The sequence below is a fragment of the Parasteatoda tepidariorum genome, chromosome 10 (genome assembly GCF_043381705.1).
Source record: "Parasteatoda tepidariorum isolate YZ-2023 chromosome 10, CAS_Ptep_4.0, whole genome shotgun sequence".
Lineage (NCBI taxonomy): Eukaryota > Metazoa > Arthropoda > Arachnida > Araneae > Theridiidae > Parasteatoda > Parasteatoda tepidariorum.
Genome location: NC_092213.1, coordinates 25,390,667 through 25,401,702, shown reverse-complemented (window position 1 = coordinate 25,401,702; position 11,036 = coordinate 25,390,667). Strand labels below are relative to the sequence as shown.

General features: G+C 25.1%; 1 protein-coding gene across 15 annotated transcripts in view; it reads right to left on the bottom strand.

Annotated features, from left to right (window-relative positions):
* Positions 1-1,485: 1,485 nt before the first annotated feature.
* Positions 1,486-11,036, bottom strand: part of LOC107452184 (Heparan-alpha-glucosaminide N-acetyltransferase) — a 35,611-nt gene continuing 26,060 nt past the window's right edge. For 13 of the 15 annotated variants that reach the window (XM_043045041.2, XM_043045043.2, XM_043045046.2 and 10 more), the window contains 8 exons: positions 10,272-10,378; positions 9,559-9,680; positions 6,623-6,749; positions 4,435-4,521; positions 4,270-4,344; positions 3,493-3,563; positions 2,715-2,827; positions 1,486-1,804 (listed from right to left, as the gene is read on the bottom strand). In XM_043045041.2, coding sequence (XP_042900975.1) covers positions 1,629-1,804; positions 2,715-2,827; positions 3,493-3,563; positions 4,270-4,344; positions 4,435-4,521; positions 6,623-6,749; positions 9,559-9,680; positions 10,272-10,378 — 878 coding nt within the window. In that variant the 3' untranslated portion in view covers positions 1,486-1,628. The remainder of the gene's footprint in view (positions 1,805-2,714; positions 2,828-3,492; positions 3,564-4,269; positions 4,345-4,434; positions 4,522-6,622; positions 6,750-9,558; positions 9,681-10,271; positions 10,379-11,036) is intronic. The other 2 variants (XM_043045048.2, XM_071187164.1) reach the window with 1 other exon arrangement.

Below are 11,036 nucleotides of genomic sequence, written 5' to 3'. Positions count from 1 at the left end.
GTATAATTTTACAAGTTTTTACGAATATAAATTATTTTCATGCATTCAGCTTTGATGCTGATATACTCCAGACGTAGATACAAAATATTTCAATTTCGTGCTGGACAAAACCACTGAATTATTACCTTAGATAACAATTTAATACTAAATGTAAATATTTTTAAACTACTTAGATAAAAAGCTAAAACTTGTTATTTCTGTTACTTCGATCATAAAAATGTTTGATTTAAAACTGTTTTTAATTACATAAATGTAATTAAAAACTGTTTTAAATCAATTTGCAATCAAAATCAAAAAGTTAATAAATTTTGTAACTCTTATTATAATAGAATGTTGTAGAATCTCATTATAATTTATTCGAGTCAATTTTTTATTCAGTTTTTGGCTAGAAATAGAAAAAAATAGTCAAAATATTCCCTTATAGTAATAAAACTTTTAATTTCTGTAGGTTTAAGGAGCTTATACGTACAGAACATATAACTTGAACATTTTGAAAGATCAAAGTTAAATTATAAGAAATTTTGCATTTAATAAAATCTGTATTAATAAGCAGAATAAGTTTAAAGGTAGATTATTTTTATATCAATTTTGAAAGTCAACATGCATTTTTTATTATCAAATTAATATCCTATTGATAAAAAAAATTTTTTTTCATAAAAACTAACTTTTGAGAAAGTACAAATATTTTCACAATTTTTAATTAAAAAAAGGGCTTAGTACTGTTATAATAGTACAAATTAACTAAATATGGATACAAATATTAAATAGTTTGATTGCAAACTTTCATAACATTATAGTTTGGGCTATTTCCTAAAGCAACTGGATAACTTGTTTATATTATATGAGTTATTCAGCCTCAGTAAGTAGAAATTTTTTACATCTGTGAGACGAATGTTATTGTCACTGTCAACCTTCAAGGTGCCCCTAATATAGAATCGAGTTTAAACATATCTTATATACTAGTGAATTGAAATACAATAGTTGTAGTGGTAGACATGCTACAGTATTCCCCAACCAGGATTTGATGAACGGATACCACTAGTTGATTCTTTGCCATTAATTGTTGGGAGAGCTGTATTAAGATCACCGGACTTTGAGGGCTGATAGTGAGAGCTGTATTATATTGACAATCATGGTCACTCCTGTGTTGCCATTAACAGTCAAGTGTATACAGGCCGGCGTTGTGTGTGATTGAAGCTAAGTGGCAACAGCCTGAATAATGTCAGATATCACAAATAGCATGTCAACTATTCAACATGGACCATCTATCAAAGTAGTCTTGTTCAAATCGAAATAGGAGTGTCTATTCAATGTAGGCATGATCTGGGTAACAAATGTGGGGTGATATCGCCAATGTCAACCTTCATCATGAAAAGGTACCCCAACATATAATTGAGTTAACATGTCTTGTATACTAGTAAATTGGAATTGAATAATTGTAGTGGTAGATACCGCTACACACCCATATTTTTTCAAGAATTACAATGAAGTATTTAAAAGTTTTATTTCATAAATAAAAACATACAAAATAGTCATAAGTACTAAAATGTCCAATTTAAGCAGTATAAATATTCACAGCCAACATATGTACAATTAAGATTTTTAAAAAAATTTTAATTTTAATAATACTACACAGAAATAAAAATATTTTTGTAATGCATCCACACAGCTATAATAACCCATAGCGTTGTTCCCCACAAATTCATAAATAGTAAATACATGTGTGTTGAAGGAACATACCATCTAAATGGAAACATATTATGTGTCATTTCATGTCCGATGTATAATACAATAGAATTCATTCCTATAAAAGAAAATAAATTTGTAATGATCATTTTTTTAAATGCAATTTTCTATTAATGAAAATTGAGTTTCTTTTACTTAGGGACAATTCTTTCCTTTGACGTAAGTTACAATATCAGTATAAATAGCTGAAATTTCACTTTTCAGTAACTCTGGTCACTGAAAAGTGAAATTTAAACAATAAAAAAGTGAAAGTCAAGAAATAAAAAAAGGCAAGTTGTAAGAGCACTGTTTAACTTTTTTTCAAATTATTTTTTGGATTAAAAGAAGAAGAAAATCTTCAGGTAAAAGTATTTTGTAGCTAAAACAAAATTTCACTAGCCAAATAATTTTAATAGGATAAAATTGTAATAAACAAAAATTCTATACATTGTATGTTTTTTTTAAAAAAAGAAAATAATTGAACAAGGTTTTAAATGCCTAGGTCTGCCGATTCTTACATTTATTAAGAAAAATTCCTGAAAAAATATTTTACTGGCCTGAGGTTTTGAGATTAGACGGAAAAACTCGAGAGTTCGTAGGTCTGCTAAACTATAAAAATAGTTAACTTTCTATGTAAAATAGTATATTATTCTAAGAAAATTATTAATTTTTAAATGTGTGAATTAAAAAAAATAAACAAAACATTTAAGTGTTTATAATTCCAACTCTCTAAAGCTTTTTTTTATTTTTTTTAAAGAAATATATAACTATTATAACATCCCTAAAACATGCTCATTATTTAACATTTTTGCAAATGAAAATTTTTTAACAAAGTAGAATTAGAGCTGAAATAATTAACTGCGATTCTCAAATTGTTTGCTGCAGATTATCTAAGTGAGTTTCAAAGATTGATTTTAAGTATACATTATATGTTTAAGGAATTGTGATTTTAGAATGAATGATATGAAGAAACTATAACATTGATTTACCTGCAAAATAAAATGGAGCTCCTGACCACCATTTTTGGACATCACATATAAAGAAACATATGGAAAGTAGGATGAAGGCTAAACTGCCCGTGGCCATTATGAAAGATACTGACCTAAAACAAAATGTGAAAACTGACATTTAAATTAAAACTAGTGATTAAACTCCTGATTACACACGTAATTAAGCAGTATTGCAATAGCAGATTATCTGCAAAATAATCAATGAGGTGAGCAAGTGTATGTTTTATTGCTCAAAATCACTTCCCCCCCCCCTCTTTAAGTTTAAACAACAAATTGCCTTTACAGAAAAGTTTTAACTGCCAAAAAATAGTCAAAACCTTGCACACGCAAAATAGTATGAAAAAGAATGCACCAGTTTATGTTTTAATGTTTAAAATCACTTTTTCTTCCTTTTTTATTGAACTTTTTTTTGTAAAAAATATATAGTCATTACAGCCAAGGCAGGTAGAGATGTAACGATAGTGATTTGGCCAAAAGTCGAATATTCGATTAAAAAAAATAGGACGTAATATAGCAAAATCTTTTTTTCTAAAGATCATTAATAAATATTATTTTTTATATAGAAATAAGTTTAGTCATTATAGAAAATTAATCCGAACTCAATATTATTGGTATGCCATAAAGGGAAAAAACTTTAATAGAAATGTTTAAGATAATTTGATATTTAGATAATTAGACATGGCTAAGAACATGTATAATTAAAGCTAATAACAAGAGTTGAAAAAAATGCAGTGAACTATTGATAATGAAGTCATACCATAAATTTTTATTCACGGGTATCCAACCATCATCTTTTGATACCAGACACAGAACAGCAGCGATCGAACCCTAAAAATAAAAACAAGTTTATTTCAACTATTAAAACAGGAAAAAAAGAACAAGAAGAGAGAAGGAAAATAATGTAGGTATTAGGCACATATTGAATTTTTTCACAAGATAAAAAAATTTGTTTTTAATTAATAAACTGTCTAAAACTAATAACTATTGCAGCAATATTTTTGTTTTATCTATTATTTAATAGTTTTTTTTATTATTTTATTAGTGTAGCAAAAAAATGACATTATAAAAATTATGTTTGCAGCAAAACTAAGTATGAATTAAGCATTAATTTATGCATTAAGTATAAACCAGATATATAATGTATTAGCAACAAAAAATATTAGGTCATATATACAAAAAAAGTAATATCAAAATTATAGATAAATATAATTTTGATATTGCTTTTTTTATAGATAGACAAAATTAAAGAATCTATCAGCATATTATAAACTTTAATATTAATTATTTTCTATGTACAGCTATCGGGGAAAATTGTTCTGATAGCCCTTTTTTCCTTCTGATAATTTTTTTCTTCTTGTTTTTTCTCACCTCACTCAATACCTTGGCAACATCAACTTAATTTCAAACTAAACTTTTACACTATGAAATTAATTAAATAACAACACTTAAAAAGTTAAAAAAACGAGAATTTTTTTTCTTCAAACACATTTAAAATTGAAAGTATAGCAAATAAGGATAAAAATGTTTTTCTTACTGTAATAAGGCCCCAAACTATCCAACGAATTAATCTGGCAGATGAATCCTTATAAATTAAAAGGATTTTACCAGCCTAAATTATAAATAAAGAAAGAAAAGTGATTATGAAATTCAATCACCAATAATATCTACCCTCTATATTTAGTAATATGCACATATGTACCTGAAGTCCAAGAAACACAAGAAAAATAGATGTGAAATACCCAAGAAGGCCCTCAGGATCATAAGGCATTGTTGTTTTATAAATAATCTAATAAAAAGGGAAAAAAATCTGTTAAATTACTATTTACTAACATTTATAATTTAATTAACCTTAGACTGCTTTCAATATTTAAGTATGAAAATCCTTTTGAATTTACATTTTGCATAAACAAGCTACAAATACTCAAAAAATAAAATCAAAAATTCCCTTTTCCTGATTTTCTTCGACTAATTTTATTAAATCTTATTCAACGTCTAATATATATTATAAACATTTCTTGCTGTTAAGTTAAAAATAAACAATTATTTTTAAAAAATTATTACACAAGAATATATTAAACAAACTTATAATACAGGGGTGTCGTTGGAAGGGGAAACAGTCAACACATGCCACCTCAATATTTCAAACAAATAGAGGAAATTTTCATCACTCATTATCTATATAAATTCATAAAAAGGTAAAAACCAGAAAGAGATATCTTTTTACAGATGTTAGCAGATATAAGAATTTTTTTTTGTTATGAGAGAAGTTTAGAAAACTAGTGTGACTAAGTTTTTTAATTTCCTCCCCCTCAATTGAACAACAGCGACACTCAGAGATACCATATGCACATTATTTTAGGCTGCTGCTAGTTACGAAAGATCAAAGGTCAAGATAACTTTTAGTCCCTAAAGGGAATTAATTACTATCAAATGATATAAATAATATATAATGAAATGATGTTTTCTTAATATTTAAGAAAAAAAAAAGAACATATTGATTTTGATACTGCAATATTTTCTAATAAATACCCAATTAACATTCTGTTAAAAAAATATCTTTCAAAATTGATACAGTTCTATACAATTTCATAAATATCAATGTATTGCTAAGGAACATTTTTTTCTATATATATTGATATAATCTGAACCAAAATAAAGGATCAGAAAATATCTTTCAGAGTTTTTGCTTTTGTTTTCTCCTTTGGCGAGTAAATAATGTACTTTTGTAAACCTCAAATTCAAATAATTTTTTTCACTAATTATTTTGCTTTTAAATGCAAATTATCTTTAAAATTTTACATAACTGAAATTCCTATCATAAACGAATCACTTGGAAAGAGTTTCACATTTAAATTTGGGCCATTACAGAATCATGTAGCAAATTTTAGAACTATGTTAATTAATTAAAAAAATATTTAGTTAAAAAACTAAGCATTTAAAAATAATTTTTCACATATTTAAACACAAATGTTAATAAGCAGTGTTAATAATTAATAAAAAAAAACTTAATATGCATTTCAATTTATGAAAATTATTCTAATAAATTAAACCAAAATTATATATATTAATATTTTATTTATATCATACATGAAATCATACATTAATTAGTATTTGCATTCTTCGCTAAATTAGTCTATAGAAAACTACACTAATTTTTACAAATAATTGAAAAGAAAAATAAGATCACATGATTTTCTTTTTTTTTAAAAGCATTGTCAATTAATATAAACCTCATAAATTTTTTTAAAAAAGTTTTTTTTCTTTCAAAAAAAAGTAGGAGAAAAAAAAATAGAAATATATATAAATCAATTTAATTAGGTGATGTAGAAAAGATTGTAACAATAAACGATTAATTAATTTTTTTGTATAATAATTGAACACACATTATAAATATAGTTATTGTTCATCAAATTTAAAACTTTCTTCATTTTAATAGTATTATAAGCTAACACTAAAAGTGTTTAAGTTTAATTATACTAAATCTAATTGCATTTCGCAAAAAATTATAAATCAAATCAGTAATTATTTCACTAAACTCATTACTTCTCACTGTGCTTATCTTTATTAGTTTCATAAATTCCGAATTTTTTACGTAAAAATTATAAATAAAATACAACATAATTGACGCCTCTGTCAAAGTCTTCAAATATTACAAATTTAGGTTATAAATGTTTTAATAAAATTGAAGGATAAAAGAAAGAATACTTTTAATCCAGCAATTCAGATTTGAGAATGCTACAAACAGACAGTGAAATATCCTCTACAAATAGTGAACAATATTTATTTATTTATGTCTGAAGTACTAACTTAAAGACAAGGTATTTTGTATAAAGGAAACATCATCTACAAAAAAATTTTACTTTTTATATAAAAAAAAAGGTACTAACTTGCGGACTTGGACTTTGATATAAATGAGATAAACCTAAAAAGATTCTGTCAATATAACCAGCTGCACCACCAGTACAATTTTCATAAGCACCTCTGTCATGTAAACCACCAGGTCCAAAATATCCCCTGTAACGTAACATATCAAAAATATGCTATTAAAATGGCTTTCATTTATTGCATAAAATATACATAAAACTGTTAACAGTTATTATATTTTCAATCTAAACACTTTTATATAAATAAATCACTTTGGTTTATAGTGGTTGGATATTTTTAATTATCGATCATGTACCTAGATTTTGGGGTCACTAGAAATTTGTATTTCTTTCTGTACTTATGGTAACAAATTAAAATGCAAAGTTTGTGAACGCTAAAATGCAAACAGTTTAAATGAGTTATTTTCAAGTTTTACCATTGAAAGTTAAGGGACAAAAAATAAAGACGAAGTATATAAGTTAAAGTTAATTTACTCATAATCAATAAAATACAATTTAGAACCTTTTTGCAACCAACTACTGAAATGTGGTACAGTGTGTATCGTTTACGTGATTGCAACAAAGAAATTGTAAAGCAAAACATAAAATTTTCATTCTAAAACAAAACACAAAATAAAACAAAAATAGGTAAATATTGTTTCAAACTACTATTGATTAATTATTTAACACTAATTATATTTCAAATAATAATTTCAACATTTATATTTCATGTACAAAAACTAAGAACCAAATTCTAGAATCTTAAAATAAATTTTATTTACATTCGTAAAATAGAATTTATAATGCTACTCAGAAAATCAATACTTGATACATGTTAAATCATAGAACAACAAAGGTTAGGGACGAGTCATAATTTTATTAATTATTAAATAATAATTTCATAAGCAAATTCTATAACTGAGATTCCATAACAGTAAATTTCAGTTATATTTTGCGTTTACCACAAACAATTTTTAGTGTATCACAAAGATTGATGACAGTTTGAAGATATAACTTAAAGTTGCTAAAAAAAGAGAGAGATTTCGTAGGTTTTAGGAAATATATTAATCATTTTACGCAACTATTAGTAACCAATGTATGAAATATTTATGTATTTTATTAAAATCAATAAAGGGAAATGAAAGAAAAGAAATATGTTACATTAATTAGAAAATTCATTGCAATTTTTTTTAGTTGTAATTGAACTTAAATTATTAATTTCAATAAAAAAATTTTATTACATTCATGATATTTTAAAATTTTTTATTTACAATAATAAAATAAATTAAGTCTATTTTAGACAGTTATAATATATTTTGGAATCAATTTAACTACAAAAATTTAATATTTTTAAACTATTTCAAAAATAAAAAGTTTTCAATCAAAAATTAAAATCATAATATAAAAAGTCTAATTTAATTATTTTAAATTTGTATACTTCCTTCATAATTAATTGTAACCTAATTATTTAGTATTATCCCTTATTTAAATTACTAAATAAACAAAAAGCTGTATAAAAAGAAAACTAAAAAAATTAGAGGCTCTCTATAGTAGAGTACTGCAGCATTTCATAAAAGAATAGTCTTCAGCAGAACCCTAGAGTTTCATTACTTAGAGTTAGGATTTTTTTAAAACCAGAAATAGTCATATTTCAATCAATAAGTTTATGCTTCGGTTCCTTACATACACTTATTTCTGAAACATGCCAATTACATTCTGAAACATGCCAATTTAAAAGTAGCAATATTTAAAAAATATTTTCTTCAAAAACGATGTAGTCAATAAATTATGAAAAGGATATGCATTTAAAAAAAATTCCATAAATATTTCTCATGAAGCTCTTCAATTCAAAATAAAATAACTAAATTCAAGTCTAAAGAACAATATTTCTTTAGTAACTATTCTCAATATTTATAACAGTTCTTTTTTGAAAATGATACTTCAGATTATGCATATGCATACAGCAAAAATGAAAAAAATTTAATTACACAAATAGGGGCACAATGGGGCCATTATGACAACATCAGACAACTATCAGATAATTTCTATAGCTAAAATGTCATAAAAATGGATAAATAATAAAATGCTGCAAAATAACTTCAGGTTTGAATAATTATGCAACAAGTTACAATTAAACAGTTTAGTTAATTTGTGAAAACCACTTTATAAAAACACTGCACTAGCAACGATGAGTTCATATTTTGGTATAATAATGTTTAGCACTACATCACTGAACATAACATTATTTAGGCGGTGATAAATATACTTAAACAGTTGAACCATGATTATCCGATCCTACAGCTTTCCAATGCTTTTTTGACACATTAAATGCATCCTGAGACACATTTTATCAACATTAAATCTCATGTTACCCAATTACTGATTCTTTTTAGATCTTTTGTCATTCAACCTAACATTTAATGCTATTCAGTTCAACCCAGTAACTGCTTTGATGAGAATTCTAAAATTCAACTGCTAGAAAACAACAATAGAGCTGTTTAAACTAGCGTCACTTTATATACTTGTCCACTGAACATTTATCAATGATCAATCAGCTTCTATTAGTAGCCAATTGGAATTCGTTTCATTTCAAAGAAAAATAGTGTAAACCACTGGTTGCCATAACCAACCACAATAATCCAACACTTGAGAGAGTGATACTAGTCAAGTAATATAGTTTAGCCAAAAGCTGGAACATTCTTTATTAAACAGAAAACAAAAAAATTATCAATGATTTTTATTCCTGATATTGTATTGCTATTTAAAAAAGAAAACTATCATCTTTATTTTAGTCGCTAATTGCTTTGAGTAATTTTACTCATAGTTTACAATTTTCCTTGTGGTAATCAAATAATGAGGGCTCTACTGTATATTATATTTCAACTTTAGGTGTTTGGAACTTAATTAACTATTTTTAAGAAATAGAAGTGTGATATATGAAATTTTAAAAAATATCTAACCGTGGACAATCGGGATCATGCACCAAAAAGCTCAGAAGTAGGTGTAGAGCCAAGAATGTAGACATTATAAGCCATTCACCACTATAATGTGTAATGTCTCTTAAAGCAGAACCAGAGTTCATCTGTAAAATATCACAATATCACATTATTATAAAAAAAAAAATTGTTTTAAAAGTGTAATCCAAATATACATTTTTATATAAGTTTTTATAAAAAGTTAAAAAAAATTTTTTTTTACAAAATTTAGATCAGTCTTCAATAAGATATATAATTTTGTATTTAATAAAAAGTAGAGTCTTCGAAGTTATTTAATATTGATAAATAGAACTTTCAAAAATGATAAGTTGGGTCTTTAAAAAATGCATAGCATATCACACTGCAAATCTGTAAAATATAATTATCTCACTAAAATAGTAAAACAAACATTAGCATAATTTATTTGTTGGATTCCGATTTTTTACGCATATTAAATCAATAATAGATAGTATGAAAAACAAAACCCTAATTTTAAATAGGTAGTACACATTACAATTAATACACAATTTATTTAAAAGATAAAAAAAAATTGAAAAAAACTTGATTATGCTAAAAATTAATTTCATAACATAAAATATACATATAGTGTTTTATCTTAATTAGTAATTCTTGAATGTACTTTGGCTAAATCTCAAAAATAAAGAGAACAAAGTAGAGTGTAAAATGAGAAACTTTACCTTATCATCAGCAGAAGCATAAAATAAGTGCACAGTAGCCACAACAAAATAGCATACCCCAAACCTCTGCAATACACCAAATATGCGAAGATTCTCCAGTTTAGTAACTGTGAATGATAAAAATTCCTTTGTAAGAAAAAAATAAACTTTTTCATGATATAGAGTGAGATATTCAATCTTTTATGGCAGGTAAGCACATCAATACATTTATTAAATTTTGAAATTAAATGTTTAATAAGTGGTATCTTTAAGTCCCATGGTTAGAAATTGCAATTAATTTTTTAATGGGATCAACCAAGTTTTACGATACCCGGTCAGTTGGGATTTTGTCAAAAAAGTGAAGCTACATGATCAGTCAATAATGAGTTGTATTTTTTTTAAAAACTGTACATAAGTTTATACTTTACAATTGCTTAAAAGGCATAATTACATACAAAATATAGAACCAGCAGACTAACAAAGAAAATACCCAAATGCTCATAGGTCTTATTAAAACACTAAAACATTTTGTTTTACAATGCCCTTTTAAAGATTTAATTTTTTTTTTTTTTATAATTCTAACTATTGTATCAAAATGTTCTATTTTACTATTTAATAACCACATGATTACATCCTTTCAAGTCTAAAAATACATATACAGTAGATGAAATTGCTTTATTATTTTTGAATAAATACAACTTAGAAAACAATTCTATAGCCAAATATTTTCTTACTTTTTAAGTACTTTGAGCAGAGAAGTCACTTTTATTTGCAACCAGTAAATAA